General features: G+C 43.3%; 1 protein-coding gene across 4 annotated transcripts in view; it reads right to left on the bottom strand.

Moving 5' to 3' along the window:
* Positions 1-358: 358 nt before the first annotated feature.
* The window catches only part of LOC134579473 (glutamic acid-rich protein-like), an 85,874-nt gene continuing 66,971 nt past the window's right edge, over positions 359-19,261 (bottom strand). For all 4 annotated transcript variants that reach the window (XM_063438778.1, XM_063438777.1, XM_063438779.1 and 1 more), the window contains 3 exons: positions 3,548-3,658; positions 3,397-3,437; positions 359-718 (listed from right to left, as the gene is read on the bottom strand). In XM_063438778.1, the coding sequence (XP_063294848.1) occupies positions 624-718; positions 3,397-3,437; positions 3,548-3,658 (247 nt within the window). In that variant the 3' untranslated portion in view covers positions 359-623. The remainder of the gene's footprint in view (positions 719-3,396; positions 3,438-3,547; positions 3,659-19,261) is intronic.

Below are 19,261 nucleotides of genomic sequence, written 5' to 3'. Positions count from 1 at the left end.
GCCACATTTAATGTGCATGGCACTGTGTGAGTGTCAGTATGTCTGTATGGCCTTGTGTATCTTTGTGTGGCTATGTTTATATTTTTCTACATTTGTATGCGTGTATGTTTGTTTAAGCATGTGTGTGTCAGTATTAATGAGATGTATGTGTGTCAGCACACGTGTGTTTGGCAGTATGTATATCTGTGTATGTGTTCTATGTATATTGGTATGTATGGGAATGCATATGTGCATTGTGGAGGCTCAGATTGTTCTGGTGGCAGCCCTGTAAACAATTACACATTTTGTCATATAATCCTTCAATATTCTGATCTGGATCAATAATATCCTCTATTAAAAATGAAAACACCACAAACTATGCAAATGTCAAAAATATTTATTGATGAACAGCAAATTTTTCACTTGTTGAATTTGAACACTATGCAAATCCTTAATTTCCATTCTGCACACTTTCATTTAAGTATTAATTTGGTTCAGTGAAATCAAATCAAACAAATACTCCCTCTTCACATAACCATTTCCAGTAATCTTAACTTATCTCCTATATATTCCTTTTTAATCGTTAGAATATCACATTGCTAGAACACTTATCATTCTCTAAAACTGTTTCTTCTTAAGAGTGATTATTTGTCAAAAAATGAATGGATGTCATCATCGGAGTCTGACCATGTATGGTTTTTAGATTTATTGTCGCTTTCACATGCCTCTTCACTTGAGTCTGAAGGAGAAGAAAAATAAGAAAATGCAGAAAAGTGATACAGACAAGACAGAATCTGAGAGAGAGCATGAGGACGTTCAGTGTTAGGCGACCAATATCTGGTTAGCCACCAGGAAGTGCCTCTAGTGACAGTCTAATTAACAGCCACTAAGGGCAGTCTTAGTCCAACAATGTAATTATTGCAGTTTCTCTAAAACAGCAATGTTTTACATTGCAGGTCTAAGGGGGACATGTACACTGAGACTACTTCAATGAGATGAAGTGGTCTGAGTGACTATAGAATCCCTTTAAGTATACCAACTCTAGCCCTAACCCAACACCAACTCTACATCTAACCCTATTCACTATAACACTAACACTAACTCGTACCATACAACTACTCTAACCTTACCCCTACATTATTCCTAACCCTAACACCCTAAACCTAACAGCATTAGCCCTTTCTCTACACTAACACCAATTAATGGTAACTGTAGATATAACTTCTTCTGCTGATGTGATAACTGACATCAAAAGAGGGATTAACTTACAACTTTTCATGGAAATTCCATAACAGTGCTATACTATTGTGGCTTTATTTCTTATCAACCCTAGGAAGGATCACCTAACCAGTGCTAAAGGGGGGGGTCGCCCATACGGACCCGCAGCCATCCATACTGGAGCTAGGTTTATAGCTCCATGCTTGTGAGTGTATTGTATCCCTTCATAAATTATATTTGTGGCGAAACCAACCTCGCCACTGTGAACTGGAGAAGCCTGGTTGTTAGCCTCCTGGCCTGTGACTATGGCCCTGCAGGTTAAACCTTTCATTTTCCCTGCAGAAAGGCATATTCGTGCGTTTCTGCCAGGGTGTTCGGTAGATTTGATCTACCGAACAAACTGACGAATGCGCGACCACCTGGGAGCTGGAGTGTGCCTTCAATTTACCTCCCTGAAGCTGCGGTTAACCGCAGCTTAATTGACGAATCCAGGGCGGTCTTTGTTCGGTTGCCGACCACGAGGCGGCGGCCATTTTAATCGTGCAAAAGCCCAGCGGTGTTCGGCGAGGATTCTATGGAACTAAAAACGGACACTTATTTGCACGAACACCGCTGAGCCGTCCGTCGCCTGGTTCCTATTCGTACAAGTTTAACCGAACACCGGCATGCGGTATTTTGTATATGAGAATATGTGTTAACCCAGATAGCCATGCCATGGAGCCTATTCGTGGGATTAAAGACTTTGGCTCCATGGCGATTAAACTGTATTTGTGTGGTCTGAGTGCCATTCACCTAATAATGTGCACTCAGACCTGAGCTATCTGGGGATGTGTGACATGTCTGTGTTTCATGTATAAAAGGTAACTTTGTGTATTTTAAGGTGTTTCACTGTATTTTGTGTCCCATGTGTGTAATGGAGTTTTGCCTCTGTCCTGGGAAATAATTGAATTACTTCTCTAATTATCTCCAGTATAGAGGGAGGAGATCAAGATGCATTGTGGGAATGTTTTACTGCTGTGTGTCTGTAATTGGTTTATGTCTGTCCTTTGTTACAGTCTTCCATTTGGTCCCTTAGGGGAGTGTCCACCAGGTGGGAGACCTGCATAAATACTGGGCAGGTAGCCCTCAGTAAATTAGTTCCTGCTTAACCCTCAAAGCGATGTGTCATCTCGTTCTTTGGGGGAATTGGATTGTATGCTGACTGCCAGGAGTGTAAGCGGATTGTATGCTTTTCCTGTTCGGTTGATTCCAGGGTTCGTGTGTTTGCAGTTCGGGAGTTGGTGAATTCATACAGTTTGCAATTCGTGAGTTTTAGTGATTTTACAGTAGCTGTGCCTGTCTGTGAAAAGGGGATTATCGCCTAAACGGTTTTTATCCACCTTCTGAGCGAAACGGTCCATTACAATATTTAATATATATACGATTTACACTATGTACATTGTTTCTTTTGTACCTTTAGAAATTGTATACCAGTGATATTTAAGACTTCCGAACTGACACATCTCTGTTACATCAGACTATACGAGGTAAATTGTTACCTTTCATATAAGCGCCTCACTATCTGTATCTTATGATTAACATAGCCTCTGTGAAACAAATAATTAATTTTTTTATCAGATCTTACAACACAGTGTGTTTACTTTACAAGTTCTTAGCTCTGTTAATCAAATCATGCACATATGGTTGTTGCAGGCTCTAGCAAGCCAAACAGAGTAGGAGACAAGAAATTCTAAATTTAATACATTGTGCAAAAAGGGAAGGTAAAATATTTAGACTTTAGACGTTTATCAGGAAGTGTGTAGGGAGGTTGTGTGAGTCTCAGTCAGTAATTTGGTATCAAACTGATAGGAAGTGTCCCATCAAAAGAAAAAAGGAAAAAAAGGAAACATTGCTATGTGATATAAAGCAAAGAAAAAAAAATATTATTTCATCAACAGCTGTACATTAGTGAAACAACACAACCACATTTAAGAAGCTTTTTCTGTTGGCATAGCAACACGTCTAACCAGGAGCTCTTGTTGGCGGTATACAATAATAGTAATCATATCCATACTGTTATATTTAGGTATGAAATAGCTATTTATAGTTGTAGGTGTAACATTCCCTGACAAGCTATATACTCAGTACATTCAAAATATGTGATTGACATGAGGATATAATACACTTTTGATTAGTATTCATTTGTATTTTCTGCCTTACCTTCACAATGTGTTTCAGGATCCTGTTCTTCATCTGTATTGCTGAATAAAGAATAGTCACTTATTTGAGCTATTTATTGTGTATAGTTAGGTATGTCTACTTAGAATATCATATGATATGATATCATTTATCATTTTCCTATATGTTTTACCTGGGAGAGGGAGCAGGAAGAAATTCTTGAGTGGGTAATAAAGAGCTACATTCTAATGGACTCATCTGAAGTCCACTCATAGCACAATCTTCACTGCATCGTTTCTCCATCCTGTGGATCAAAATTATAGGTTTGTCTTGAGAAAGCCTAACAGATTAACATGTAGATTCACTATATTAGAATTAGTGGATGTGACATCTTTTTTCTTCTTTGCAAATCTGAGAATTATCATTTTCTGCATTAACAAAATGTTTTCAAGTCCAATTCTCTATAATGTGGCTTTAAAATGTATTTGTCACTTGACAACATAGATTGATCAATGTCTAATGCAAACAGCTACCACGAATGGCTCAGCATGTGTGTACAAACTGCCAAATCATATCATAAAACAAGTAAATAATATCAGCAAATATGCTGTTTGTAGTGCTATGTTAGCGAGCCTCAGCGCTGAAAAAAGGTAAGTAAAATAATTTATTTAAGCCATTTTATGCTGGACAGGGGTAAGGAACCTGTAAACTTAGGGACAGGGACATTATAGCGTTGGGAATAAAAATTTGTATTCCTAACACTATAGTGTTCTTTTAAGTCCAAAGACAACTTTTAAATTTTAAAACACACATTCGCACATGCACACACACAAATATAATTTTTATATAAATAGGTACCATTAAAGAACCAAAATATTTTTCTTTCACCAGTTTAAATAGTTTGGAGTGACATCAATGACAATGTGGACATAAATCAATTATTTAAAGGAACACTATAGGGTCAGGAATACATTTAGGTGGCAGGCACCCCCTTATCACCCTCCCCCTTAAGTAGGGTAAAACTCACCTTATTTCCAGGGTTGCAGGGGTCTGACATGGCTGGCCTCATACACATCCACCACCTTGGGTGAGATCATCAGAACTGATTATCTCAGCCGCATTGGGAGGCTAATGTGCATGCACAGCAAAATGCCGCTCTGCTCAAATCAGCATCTTCTCATAGAGATACATTAAATCAATGCATCTCTATAAGAAAAGTTCAGTGCCTCTGTGCAGAGTGTTAAAATGTGACCCATTAAGCACCTTTATTGGCTGTGTGAGTGACTACCACCAGAGAAAAAACAATGTTTACATGAAAATGCCTGTAGGGTCACTCGAACAACTACATTGACCTGAGCAAATTTGCACTGGTAAGCTTGTATAAAGTTAAGATTGACTACAAAAAAACAGATGGCTTGAGCTTAGTATTTAGTGGTGTAACCGCAGCTGGTTCCGCTATTTACCACTATAACGTCTTAAAGCATAGAACTTAGCAGGGCTGACCATACAGATATCTTTAGCAATAATATTATATAGTTAGTAAGAGATCCTCTATTTAAAATATTTAAATAATTGAGAATACAATATAAAATAAGGATTGTCTTAGAAGCAATAACGTTTTGTCTTTTTTAGATATTTATTATATAAAAATATAAATATAGACATATAAAATCCATTACAATAACTTATAGCAAAGTTTATAAGATTAAACTAGATGCTTGCAATATCTTAATAGATAAACATATCCTCCTGAACATGTCATCATTAGTGATGTCGCGAACCCGAAATTGACTTCAATGGGCAGGCGAATTTTAAAACCCACAGGGACTCTTTCTGGCCACAAAAGTGATGGAAAAGTTGTTTCAAGGGGACTAACACCTTGACTGTGGCATGCCGGAGGGGGATCCATGGCAAAACTCCCATGGAAAATTACACAGTTGATGCAGAGTCTGGTTTTAATCCATAAAGGGCATAAATCACCTAACATTCCTAAATTGTTTGGAATAACGTGCTTTAAAACATCAGGTATGATGTTGTATCGATCAGGTAGTGCAAGGGTTACGCCCGCTTCACAGTGACAGACCGAACTCCCCGTTTAACGCACCGCAAACAACCGCAAACAGTCCATTTGCACAACCGCAAACTCCCCATTTGCACATGTTTTAGTGCAAACTAGTCTAACTACTAATATAGTTGAAACATGCTACTTTTATTCATGCCAGACAACCATGCAGGCCAGACTAACAAACATGCCAGGGCCAATCATAGTTAACCACATCAGATAGTAACATGTCTCCCTCTATATACAGAGTAAACATGGCTCCCTCTATATACACAGTAACATGGCTCCCTCTATATACAGTGTAAACATGGCTCCTCTCTATATACAGAGTAACATGGCTCCGTCTATATACAGTGTAAACATGGCTCCCCTCTATATACAGTGTAAACACGGCTCCGCTCTATATACACAGTAACATGGCTCCCTCTATATACAGTGTAAACATGGCTCCTCTCTATATACAGAGTAACATGGCTTCCCTCTATATACCGTGTAAACATGGCTCCCTCTATATAAAGAATAACATGGCTCCCTCTATATACAGAGTAACATGGCTCCCTCTATATACAGTGTAACATGGCTCCCCTCTATATACAGAGTAACATGGCTCCCCTCTATATACAGTGTAAACATGGCTCCTCTCTATATACAGAGTAACATGGCTCCCTCTATATACAGTGTAAACATGGCTCCTCTCTATATACAGAATAACACGGCTCCCTCTATATACAGAATAACATGGCTTCCCTCTATATACCGTGTAAACATGGCTCCCTCTATATACAGAATAACATGGCTCCCTCTATATACAGAGTAACATGGCTCCCTCTATATACAGAGTAACATGGCTCCCTCTATATACAGAGTAACATGGCTCCCTCTATATACAGTGTAACATGGCTCCCCTCTATATACAGAGTAACATGGCTCCCCTCTATATACAGTGTAAACATGGCTCCTCTCTATATACAGAGTAACATGGCTTCCCTCTATATACAGTGTAAACATGGCTCCTCTCTATATACAGTGTAAACATGGCTTCCCTCTATATACAGTGTAAACATGGCTCCTCTCTATATACAGAATAACATGTCTCCCTCTATATACAGTGTAAACATGGCTCCTCTCTATATACATAGTAACATGGCTCCCTTCTATACAGGGGCGTACCTGGAGCATTTGGCACCCGGGGCGGATGCTTTATTTGGCACCCCCCTCCCCAACTTTGAAATGTAAAAAACAACTGCAATTTTTTTTTAAATGTATGTGTGTGTATAGTGTGTACAGTGTGTGTATATTGTGTGTATAGTGTGTGTGTATAGTGTGTGTAGAGTGTGTGCAGTGTGTGTAGAGTGTGTGCAGTGTGTGCAGTGTGTGTAGAGTGTGTGCAGTGTGTGTATAGTGTGTGCAGTGTGTGTATAGAGTGTGCATAGTGTATGCAGTGTGTGTATAGTGTGTATGCAGTGTGTGTAGTGCATGTAGTGTGTGCAGTGTGTGTGCAGTGTGTTTAGTGTGTGTATATTTTGTGCAGTGTGTATGCAGTGTGTGTAGTGTGTGTATAGTGTGTGCATAGTGTATGCAGTGTGTGCATAGTGTGTACAGTGTGTGTGTATATTGTGTGTATAGTGTGTGTATAGTGTGTGCAGTGTGTGTATAGTGAGTATGCAGTGTGTGTACAGTGAGTGCACAGTGTGTAGTGTGTATATATTGTGTATGCAGAGTGTGTATAATGTGTATAGAGTGTGCAGTGTGTGCATAGTGTATGCAGTGTGTGTATAGTGTGTGTGTATAGTGTGTATGCAGTGTGTGTAGTGTGTATAGTGTGTATAGTGTGTGCATAGTGTATGCAGTGTGTGTGTGTGTGTGTATATAGTGTGTATATAGTGTGTGCAGTGTGTGTAGAGTGTGTGCAGTGTGTGTATAGTGCATGCAGTGTGTGTATAGTGTGTGTGTATTGCAGTTTGTGTAGTGTGTATAGTGTGTGCATAGTGTATGCAGTGTGTGTGTATAGTGTGTGTGTATAGTGTGTATGCAGTGTGTGCAGTGTGTGTATAGTGTGTGCAGTGTGTGTATAGTGTGTGCAGTGTGTGTATAGAGTGTGCATAGTGTATAGTGTGTGTGTAGTGTGTATGCAGTGTGTGTAGTGCATGTAGTGTGTGCAGTGTGTATAGTGTGTGCAGTGTGTGTATATTGTGTGCAGTGTGTGTAGTGTGTGTATAGTGTATGCAGTGTGTGCATAGTGTGTACAGTGTGTGTGTGTATTGTGTGTATAGTGTGTGTGTATAGTGTGTGCAGTGTGTGTACAGTGAGTATATATTGTGTATGCAGAGTGTGTATAATGTGTATGCAGTGTGTGTATAGTGTGTGTGTATAGTGTGTATGCAGTGTGTGTAGTGTGTATAGTGTGTGCAGTGTGTGTATAGTGTGTGTGTATAGTGTGTGCAGTGTGTGTATAGTGTGTGTGTATAGTGTGTATGCAGTGTGTGTATAGTGTGTGTGCATAAATGTGTATGCAGTGTGTGCAGTGTGTGCATAGTGTGTATAGTGTGTGCAGTGTGTATACAGTGTGTGCAGTGTGTATGCAGTGTGTGCAGAGTGTGTATAGTGTGTGCAGTGTGTGTATAGTGTGTATGCAGTGTGTGTATAGTGTGTATGCAGTGTGTGTATAGTGTGTATGCAGTGTGTGTATAGTGTGTATGCAGTGTGTGTATAGTGTGTGCAGTGTGTGTATAGTTAGTGCAGTGTGTGTATAGTTAGTGCAGTGTGTGTATAGTGTATGCAGTGTGTGCAGTGTGTATGCAGTGTGTGCAGAGTGTGTTTAGTGTATGCCGTGTGTGTATAGTGAGTGTGCAGTGTGAATATAGTGTGTATGCAGCGTGTGTATAGTGTGTATATAGTGTGTATGCAGTGTGTGTATAGAGTGTGCAGTGTGTGCATAGTGTATGCAGTGTGTGTATAGTGTGTGTGTATAGTGTGTATGCAGCGTGTGTAGTGTGTGTATAGTGTGTGCAGTGTGTATAGAGTGTGCATAGTGTATGCAGTGTGTGTATAATGTGTATGCAGTGTGTGTAGTGTGTGCAGTGTGTTTATAGAGTGTGCATAGTGTATGCAGTGTGTGTATAGTGTGTATAGTTTGTATGCAGTGTGTATAGTGTGTATGCAGTGTGTGTATAGTGTGTATGCAGTGTGTGCAAAGTGTGTATAGTGTATGCAGTGTGTGTATAGTGTGTGCAGTGTGTGTATAGTGTGTGCAGTGTGTGTATAGTGTGTATGCAGTGTGTGTATAGTGTGTGCAGTGTGTGTATAGTGTGTATGCAGTGTGTGTATAGTGTGTATGCAGTGTGTGTATAGTGTGTATGCAGTGTGTGTATAGTGTGTATGCAGTGTGTGTATAGTGTGTGCAGTGTGTGTATAGTGTGTGCAGTGTGTGTATAGTGTGTATGCAGTGTGTGTATAGTGTGTGCAGTGTGTGTATAGTGTGTATGCAGTGTGTGTATAGTGTGTATGCAGTGTGTGTATAGTGTGTATGCAGTGTGTGTATAGTGTATGCAGTGTGTGCAGTGTGTATGCAGTGTGTGCAGTGTGTATGCAGTGTGTGCAGAGTGTGTTTAGTGTATGCCGTGTGTGTATAGTGAGTGTGCAGTGTGAATATAGTGTGTATGCAGCGTGTGTATAGTGTGTATATAGTGTGTATGCAGTGTGTGTATAGAGTGTGCAGTGTGTGCATAGTGTATGCAGTGTGTGTATAGTGTGTGTGTATAGTGTGTATGCAGCGTGTGTAGTGTGTGTATAGTGTGTGCAGTGTGTATAGAGTGTGCATAGTGTATGCAGTGTGTGTATAATGTGTATGCAGTGTGTGTAGTGTGTGCAGTGTGTTTATAGAGTGTGCATAGTGTATGCAGTGTGTGTATAGTGTGTATAGTTTGTATGCAGTGTGTATAGTGTGTATGCAGTGTGTGTATAGTGTGTATGCAGTGTGTGCAAAGTGTGTATAGTGTATGCAGTGTGTGTATAGTGTGTGCAGTGTGTGTATAGTGTGTGCAGTGTGTGTATAGTGTGTATGCAGTGTGTGTATAGTGTGTGCAGTGTGTGTATAGTGTGTATGCAGTGTGTGTATAGTGTGTATGCAGTGTGTGTATAGTGTGTATGCAGTGTGTGTATAGTGTGTATGCAGTGTGTGTATAGTGTGTGCAGTGTGTGTATAGTGTGTGCAGTGTGTGTATAGTGTGTATGCAGTGTGTGTATAGTGTGTGCAGTGTGTGTATAGTGTGTATGCAGTGTGTGTATAGTGTGTATGCAGTGTGTGTATAGTGTGTATGCAGTGTGTGTATAGTGTATGCAGTGTGTGCAGTGTGTATGCAGTGTGTGCAGTGTGTGTAGAGTGTATGCAGTGTGCGTAGAGTGTGTGCAGTGTGTGTATAGTGTGTGCAGTGTGTGTATAGTGTGTGCATAGTGTGTACAGTGTGTGTATAGTGTGTGTATAGTGTGTACAGTGTGTACAGTGTGTGTAGGGTGTGTGCAGTGTGTGTAGGGTGTGTGCAGTGTGTGTAGGGTGTGTGCAGTGTGTGTAGGGTGTGTGCAGTGTGTAGGGTGTGTGCAGTGTCTGTAGAGTGTGTATAGTGTGTATAGTGTGTGTAGAGTGTGTATAGTGTGTGTAGAGCGGCGGGTGGGGGCCCTAAATGAAAATTCCCCCCTCCCCATCAAAGGTGACTAGGGGTCCCCAAGCCCCATGTCACACAACCAAATAAAAAAGCCCCTACCTACCCCCCTCACCCTAAAAAATAGTGAGGGGGGAATAAAATTACTACCCTGAAAAGTAAAATTCAACTTACTATTCAACGTCTTCTTTTTTCTAAAATCTTCATTTTTCAGCCCCAAAAAAGGCCAAATAAAAAGCCATCGTACCCGTCGAACTTAAAAATAAAATAAAAAACCTGAGCGCAAAAAAAATTAATCCATCTTCACCCATGGAGGGCTCCGTGTCAGTGTGTATCAGGGATCCTTAGGATAGGTGTCAATCCATATCTGCCAAGTGACCCTATGTAGGGGGAACAGTCCCTATTCTGCTCTGTGTCAGTGTCTGGAGGGAGTATCTGCAGTAACACAGGGTGTCTGGAGGGAGTATCTGCAGTAACACAGGGTGTCTAGAGGGAATATCTGCAGTAATACAGAGTGTCTGGGGGGAGTATCTGCTTGTAACATTTATATGCACAAAAAAAAAAAAAATTTACAAAAATAAATAAAATGGTTGCAGCTTCCGAAATAATCTAAAATGGATGCTGTCCAGTAGGTGGGAGGGTCTGCTAGGGAGGGTGTGCTGCTGATTGGCTGTAATGTGTCTGCTGACTGTGAGGTACAGGGTCAAGGTTTACTCAATGATGACGAATAGGGGGCGGACCGAACACTGCATGTGTTCGCCCGCGGTGGCGGACGCGAACATGCTATATTCGCCAGGAACTATTCGCCAGCGAACCGTTCGGGACATCACTAGTCATCATGTCAGCCCCTCTGTCATTATAAGATGGAGCATCTGTCTCCAAATCTCTTATCTGTGTCTTAACATTTAAAAGGTACACATATTTATATCAAGGCCATAACTAAAACGTGAGTGCACACGTCATCGGAAATTCCTTAACTTAGGACAAGATGACGTCTTAAGTTTTAATATAAACATTAGATAAGATGTTCAAACTTCTGTGTGCACACGTCATGGGAAATTCCCAGATTTAAGGAATTTCCACTAGCTTGGGACAAGATGGCTTCCAAGAGTCTGAACATCTTATTCACTAATTATGGGTAAGAGGTAATTTATTAAAGAAACATTGTATGAAAAAACAATATGTTCCATTCTAACACCTTGTCAGTTTGCAATATCTCTTATAGACAAAGTACACAGTTTGAGAAATACGTTTCATTCTAAAACTAGTAATATTAGCATTTGCCCATAACAGCGGTATTACAATGTAACTGTTAAGCAAGCAAGCCAACTTATTTGGTTAAGTAATACATTTCAAGTTATGTATATATTACATAAGTAGCACATTTAAAATTGAGTGATTCTAATGTGGCAAATTTAAAAAACATTAAAACTAATTTGGGATATAAGCTTGCTAGCAGTTCATTGAATTTTCAACAAGCAAATCAATAGAAAAGAATAAAATAATTAGATAGGTACACCAAACCCCTAAAGCATTTCACCTTGTAGAAGTCTTCAGGCTCATGATGCTCCTTTTGCCCCAATTAAAAAAGTGCCAATTTTAAGAGAAATCAGAAGAATTGATGTGGACTGCAGAGTTGCCATCAGACATTTTGGGGCCCCTTACACAGGTCTAAGACTAGGATCAGGGCTTGCCCTGAATCCACCCACAGGGCCCACGCAAGAGTCAAACCACAGGGTTCACCCTTGAGTTCACTCACAAGGATGAGTAAAGTGGATGCAGTGTGTATATGTATATAGTGAGTGCAAACGGTACATGTGTGCATGTGTAAAGTCAGGGCCACCATCAGAAATTTTGGGGCCCCTAACACAGCTCAAGATCTAGGCACCCGGGTGACCGTCTCCAAGCCAACCTCCAAATCTCACCCACAGGACCTTCCTCCAAATCTTCCCACAAGGAAGCAGTGTTTGTAAAGTGGATACAGGGTGTGTGTTTTGTGGATGCAGTGTGTGTTTGTATATTGGCTGCAGTGTGTGTAAGTGCATGTGTAGTGGATGCAGTGTGTATATATATATATATATATATATATACACACACACACACACACAATTATTGTTTGAATGTAAGCATGTTTTTGTATGGAGTATGTGTGTGAATGCTGGTGTGTGAATGCAGATGCACACATATTAACAGACAAACATACTGAAACACACATACACACATACAGGCATACATATTGACACACACACACTTACATACTGACATACACACACATACATACATACTGACATACACACACTTACTGTCAGGATCTTATCCTGACAGAGAAGTTATGTGTTCATTTATTTCTGTGCCTTTAAAATAAGTTCCAGCTCTCCACCACCAGTGGCCTCCCTAACCACTAGTCACCTCAGTCCTCACCTGCCTAGGACTTATTACAGATCCTACAAAAGGTCGCCCGATAAGACACCCGATAATACCAGTAGCCTTTACATTGAAGTTGATGTTCATACTGAAAAGACTTCAGATCCTGGCTCCTGAGAAGCAACCTGTGATTTACCTGGTTTACTACCAACCCTGCTTCATACACACCTGGATTGCCTGCAATACTGCTTTATCTTGTCAACCTAATTTACTACCAACCCTGCTTCATACCAACCTGGATTACATGCAAAACTGCTTTATCCTGCCAACCTGATTTACAACCAACCCTGCTCCATAACAATCCTGCATAACCTCTATCTGGACATTGCTGCTGACTTTTATTTACAAGGTGTTATTTTCCTACCCTGAAACCTTATTATTCTTTATACCTGTCAGGGGAGGGCTGGCAGCCTTAGGCCTCGGGAGCAAAACCAGTCAAGTGGCCCATTGCACCACCAAATCAGTTCACCATCCATGCCCACCGTTTCCTGGTTTTATAACGGATATTGATGTTATGCTAATCAGTAGCTCTTTGCCCTGCCCTCTCCTTCACGGCTCTGACTTTCAATGTTGTCAGAGTGCAGGCTGAGAATCTCTGAGCCTGTGCTCTGACTCACTAACTGAGTGCCGGAACCATGAGCGTGAGGATATAATCTGACTGCACCTACTGCTGGTGCGCACCAGTGGACCACCAGCGAATCGTTTAAATTGAATATGCTGGTGTCCCCAACTTGTGAGCTGTGTTGGCCGCCGGGCGCCTCTGTTGTCATGGCACCCTGCGTGACCACACAGCTTGCACACCCCAATGGTTGGCCCTGCTTACACACACTGATGTTACTACTTAGACATCCCTCAATATTAATACAGACATCAGAGTAAACACCAATAAACTGTGGAAACAGAGCTGAACCCCCCCCCCCCCCAAATTTATAAAGATTTGCTTACTGGATTTGTTGTAAGATTAAATCATGCCTCCTCCTCTCTCTCTCCCATGCGCTGCTCTGTAGGCTGGGAGGAAGTGAAGAGTAATCACATTCTCCCAGCACAGCGCCACCTGTGGCTGCATGGGGAACAGCTGGTTAATGTAATGCTTGCAGGACGGCCAGCTGCCGCAGAACCTTTTGTTCCTGTCTCTGCAAAGGGCTCCAGGTACTGCTTGCTGTGAGTGTGAGCCACTGTAAATTAGGGGCAGAGAGCACTTGCACTGCGGTAAAGACGGGTCTGAGCCGGAGAAGAGTGCAGTGCAATCAGTGCACTCCCCTCCTGTGGGTCACCAGTAGACTGGTGTACCTGCCCAGTATCAGAGCTGGTGCAAGGATTTTTGCTGCCCTAGGCAAAATAAAAATTTGCCGCCCCCCATGTGACATCACAATGCCCCACCCATATGATCTGCCATATGACGGATGCCAGTGCTGCACACAGTGTGTGTTTACATTAAAAAGTCTGCATGGACCGGCTATAGACACCAGAACCACTTAATTAAGCTGAAGTGGTTCTGGGGACTATAGTGTCCCTTTAATGTGAGGTAAATTATAAATTAGTGTCACTAATATCATACTAGATTGCCTACTTACAACCAGATGAGGATGATGATGGGCTGCAGTTTGGCTCCAGTGGTCTGGTGTAGAACTGGATCTCTGGAGGCTGTTTGCAACTGTGGTCACAAAATTCAATGTTCTGGGAGAATTGGAAGCAGCTCCATTTTTTGGGGGCCCCTTACACAGCTCAAGGTCTGAGCCCCAGGGCCTGACGGTGAGTATGCCCATAAGGCCCACTCATAAGTCCACTTATATGTTCCACCCACGAGTTCGCTCACAGGGAGTGCAGTGTGTAGGGGATGTGTTATGTATTATTGTAGAGGATATAATATGTGTCCTTTTGGTATGTAGTGTGTAGGGATACCAGTTTGTGTAGGTGATGCAGTGTGTTTGTGTGTAGTGGAAGCAGTGTGTATTTGTGTATAAGGGATGTACTGTGTGTTTATGGTTGTGTGTAAGGGATGCATTGTGTGAATCTGTGTTTGTATGCATAAGGAATGCAAGGTGTGTGTCTGTATGTGTGTGCATTGAGTGTGTGTAAGAGATGCATTGTGTTTCTGTGTTTGTGTAAGGGTTTGCATTGTGTGTTTCTGTGTATGTGTGCAAAGGATGCATTGTCTTTGTGTGTAAAGGTTACATTGTGTGTGTGTAATGGATGCATTGTCCTTTTCTCTGTGTGTAAGGGAAGCATGTTGTGTTTCTGTGTGTGTAGGGATGCATTGTGTTTCTGTGTACGTATAGGGATGCATTGTGTGTGCACATAGTGCGAAAGAGCTCCCTGTCTTGCCCCCTGTCCTATAGAGCTGTCCGTTCTGTCCCTTAGAGCCCCACCCTCCCATAGTGGTCTCTTCTCACACTCACCCACCCTCCCTGTGCTCTTCTCATCTCCCCCTCCACCTGTGTTATTCTCACTCCCCCCTCCATGTGTTCTCCTCACCCCCTGTGTTCTACTCACCTCCCCCCTCCCTGTGTTCTTCTCACCTCCCCCCTCCCTGTGTTCTTCTCACCTCCCCCCTCCCTGTGTTCTCATCTCCCCTTCTCCTCACCCCCCTGTGTTCTTCTTACCCCCTCTCCTCCCTGTGTTCTCCTCACCACCCACCCTCCCTGTGTTCTTCTTACCCCCTCTCCTCCTTGTGTTCTCCTCACCACCCACTCTCCCTGTGTTCTTCTCAGTCCCCCCGTTCTCCTCATCTCCCCCCTCCATGTGTTCTCCTCACCCCCCATGTTCTTCTTACCTCCCCCACCTGTGTTCTTCTCACCTCTCCCCTCCCTGTGTTCTCATCTCCCCTTCTCCTCACCCCCCTCCATGTGTTCTTCTTACCCCCTCTCCTCCCTGTGTTCTCCTCACCACCCACCCTCCCTGTGTTCTTCTTACCCCCTCTCCTCCTTGTGTTCTTCTCAGTCCCCCCATTCTCCTCATCTCCCCTTCTCCTCACCCTTACTCTCCCCCTCCTCCCTGTGTTCTTCTTACTTCCCTCCCTTGTTCTTATTACTCCCCCACTTCTTACCCCCTTCTTCTTACTCCCCCCATTCTTCTTACCCCTCCTTGTTCTTCTTCTCCCCCTTGTTCTTCTTCTTACTCCACCCTTGTTCTTTTTCTTACCCCCTCTTCTTCTTACTCCCCCCTTCTTCTTCTTACACCCCTTCTTCTTCTTACACCCCTTCTTCTTCTTACACCCCTTCTTCTTCTTACACCCCTTCTTCTTCTTCTTACACCCCTTCTTCTTCTTCTTACACCCCTTCTTCTTCTTCTTACACCCCTTCTTCTTACCCCCTTCCTCTTCTTACCCCCTTCCTCGTTCTTCTTACCCACCCCCTTGTTCTTCTTACCCACCCCCTTGTTCTTCTTACCCACCCCCTTGTTCTTCTTACCCACCCCCTTGTTCTTCTTACTCCCCCTTGTTCTTCTTACCCACCCCCTTGTTCTTCTTACCCACCCCCTTGTTCTTCTTACCCACCCCCTTGTTCTTCTTACCCACCCCCTTGTTCTTCTTACTCCCCCCACCTTTTCTTCTTACCCCCATTTTTCTTCCCCCCCTTTTTCTTCCCCCCTTTTTCTTCCCCCCTTTTTCTTACCCCCCTCTTCTTCTTACCCCTCCCCTTCTTCTTACTCCCCCTCCCCTCCTCAACTCCCCTCCCCTGTAGCGTGGCCGAGCTCCTCTCCAGTCCGCGGTGCCCAGCCGGAGTGATAGGAAGGTGCACACTCAGTGTGCACTTCCTGTCAGTCCGGCCGATTACAGGAAACAGAAACTCCACGCAGAACAGGAGTTTCTGTTTCCTGTACCCGACCGGACTGACAGGAAGTGCACACTGAGTGTGCACCTTCCTATCACTCCGGCCGGGCACCGCGGACCGGAGAGGAGCTTAGCCACGCTACAGGGGAGGGGAGGGGAGAAGCTGTGCTACAGCCGCCTGAGGCTCTTTACAGAGCGCTCAGGCGGCTGCAGCATTAGGATCGGCCCTGCAGCAGACGGTTTTAAAATTATTAAGGGCGGCCTGGGGGGCAATTGTGTAGTAGAAGCAATGTGTGTTTGTATGCAGGATGCAGTGTGTGGATAGGGGCTGGCGGGGTGAGCCGTGGTTTTTATTTCTTATTAAGTTTATTCCCCCTCTCTATCCCTTACCTGTGACCAGGGAGAGGTATACCAGATTCCTTGGTGGTGCAGTGGCACAGCAAAAAAGAGAATAAGGGTGCCCAGAAGTCTCCATCTTCCACATCCAGAATGCAGCAGGCCCGCTACCCTTCCCACAAGCCCAGGATGTGATGGTCCTGGTAACCCATGGCAACACTGACAGCCAGGAATCATGAGAAGACTGGAGGTGGAACTTCTCCTGTGTCTCCTCTTCAGTATAAAGGCCAGCAGTATAATAATAAAAATTGATTTTCTCACCCTAACTGGGTGGTATGTTTTTTCCTCATTCTCAGGTCCTCCACCAGAGGCCTGGGAGTGTAAGGATTCTGCTCAGTACCTTAGCTGTTCCTACAGAAGAACTGCACTTTTCTGGACAGCGGTCTCAGATGACCCACCTGGAATCTGTTAAAGCCACTCCCCCAACTTGGGAGTCACAGCCCCAAGTGCTCTTATCACAACTGGGACTACTAGTGCCTTCACTTTCCACATCCTTTCTAGTTCTTCTTTCAGTCCTTGGTATTTCTCCACCTTCTCATGTTCCTTCTTCCTGATGTTATAGTCACTGGGTATTGCCACATCCACCACAACTGCAGTCTTCCGTTCCTTGTCTACCACCACGATGTCGGGTTGGTTGGCCAGCACTTGCTTGTCTGTCTTGATTTTGAAGTCCGACAGGATCTTATCCCTGTCATTCTTGATTACCCTTTGTGGTATCTCCCATCTGGACTTAGGCAGGTCCAATCCATATTCTGTGCAGATTTTTCGGTACACAATCCCAGCAACTTGGTTGTGTCTCTTTGTGTATGCTAACATCTTGCATCTGGCTGGACTGTCTCAGAGGCCTCTTTGCACAGTCTGCACCTTGGGTCTTGCCTGGTGTGGTAGACTCCAGCTTTTATTGATCTGGTACTGAGTGTCTGTTCCTGTGCTGCTAGGATTAGTGCCTCAGTGCTGTCTTTCAGTCCTGCCTTTTCCAATCACTGGTAGGATTTTGTCACGTGAGCAACATCCACTATCTGCCGGTGGTACACCCCATGGAGAGGTTTTCTCTTGCCAAGGAACCTCCACTTTTTCTGCATCCTCTATCTGTTGAAGTCTCAGGCATTCCCTTATCAGTTCATCTTTGGGAGCCATCTTCGTGATGCACTTGTGGATGCTCTGTGTTTAATCCAGGACTGTGGCCTTGACACTCATCAGGCCCCGACCTCCTTCCTTCAAGAATATGCACAGTCTCTGGGTGCTTAATTTTGGGTGGAATCCTCCATTCATAGTGAGTAGTTTTCTGGTCTTGACATCCATGGTGACCAGTTCTTCTCTTGGCCAGGTTATTATACCAGCTGGGTACCTAATGACCAGTAGGGCATATGTGTTGATTGCTTGATCTTGTTCTTGCCATTGAGCTGTTATTGTCTTGCTGACCTTGTGACCATGTGTGTGGCATTGTGTCATAGGCTTTTTTGTAGTCAATCTAGGCCGTGCACAAATTGGTCTGTCTGGTCTTAGAATCTCTTGTGACTGCTTGCTCTACCAGTATTTGGTGTTTTGATCCTTTTCTGAGTATTGCTCATATGCCCTTGGAGGCTACGATGTCTGACAGGAGTTTCCATGTTGTGGGGAGGCAGGTCAATGGTCTTCATGTGTGCTGCTCTCTGTTGGATATATTCGACTCTGATGGTGATTGGTTCCTGTTCTGGCAGCATGCAGTGGTTTGCTTGCGAGGAGATGTGATGGTTACCCTGCATATGCCAATCTTTGCTTAGCTCTTCTGCAGCAGCCAAGATCTATCTTTGATCTTTCCACCTCTGTTAAGTTAATCCAGTTTACTAACTTCCTTCGTATCTGCTGTGGCATATATGAGCCTGTTGGGCTCTGTGATGGTGCAAGTTGGGATTGTGGGAAATGCTTCATTAACTGCAGCTAGCATGCTGTCTAGTGGTAGCTTTCCATTGATCTTCAGTAGTTTTGGTCAACGACTGCTAGTTTTTCTAGGATCATTTCCCTTATATCTTGTTGTTATTCCATCTTGGGGTATGAATTCAGGTTTGCAATTCTCTGGTGCAGGTAAGATGTTCAACCGTTGTGTAACCAGCTGTTTTGGTGTTAGGGTAGATGATGGTCTCTTGTTCACCCATAGCTCCCACATACGTTTCATGTAGCCTCTCTCATTGGGTCTGCTGTTGTAGTAGCATTTAAGCAGGTCTAGGTTCTTGCTCCGTGTCCAGTAGCCCACTTGATTGCCCTGGTTCCCTAGCATTTGACGCGGACCTTGTTAATCCGGGCGACGTCCGAGCCGGCATGACTCTCTTGGTTCATGTTGCTCTCATATTATTGAGGTGGGCAAGGTGTATATTGTTAGGGACACTGGTGCAGTGGTTGGACCTGTGGTTCCCAGTTCAAAGTCAGTGACAGTCAATATAAATATATATATATATATATATATATATATATTGCACATGCACATTGGGGTATAGGGCCCTGGCGGCCCCATGAAGCTCTATTGGTTGAACACCCTCTGATGGCAGTGATGCCTGGCAGTCAAACTGACAGCTAGGATGTCTTTCTGCTTCAATCTGCTTGAAAGACCATATGTCG

Source organism: Pelobates fuscus, chromosome 12 (genome assembly GCF_036172605.1).
Source record: "Pelobates fuscus isolate aPelFus1 chromosome 12, aPelFus1.pri, whole genome shotgun sequence".
Taxonomy (NCBI): Eukaryota; Metazoa; Chordata; class Amphibia; order Anura; family Pelobatidae; genus Pelobates; species Pelobates fuscus.
This window is presented reverse-complemented; position numbering and strand designations above follow the sequence as displayed.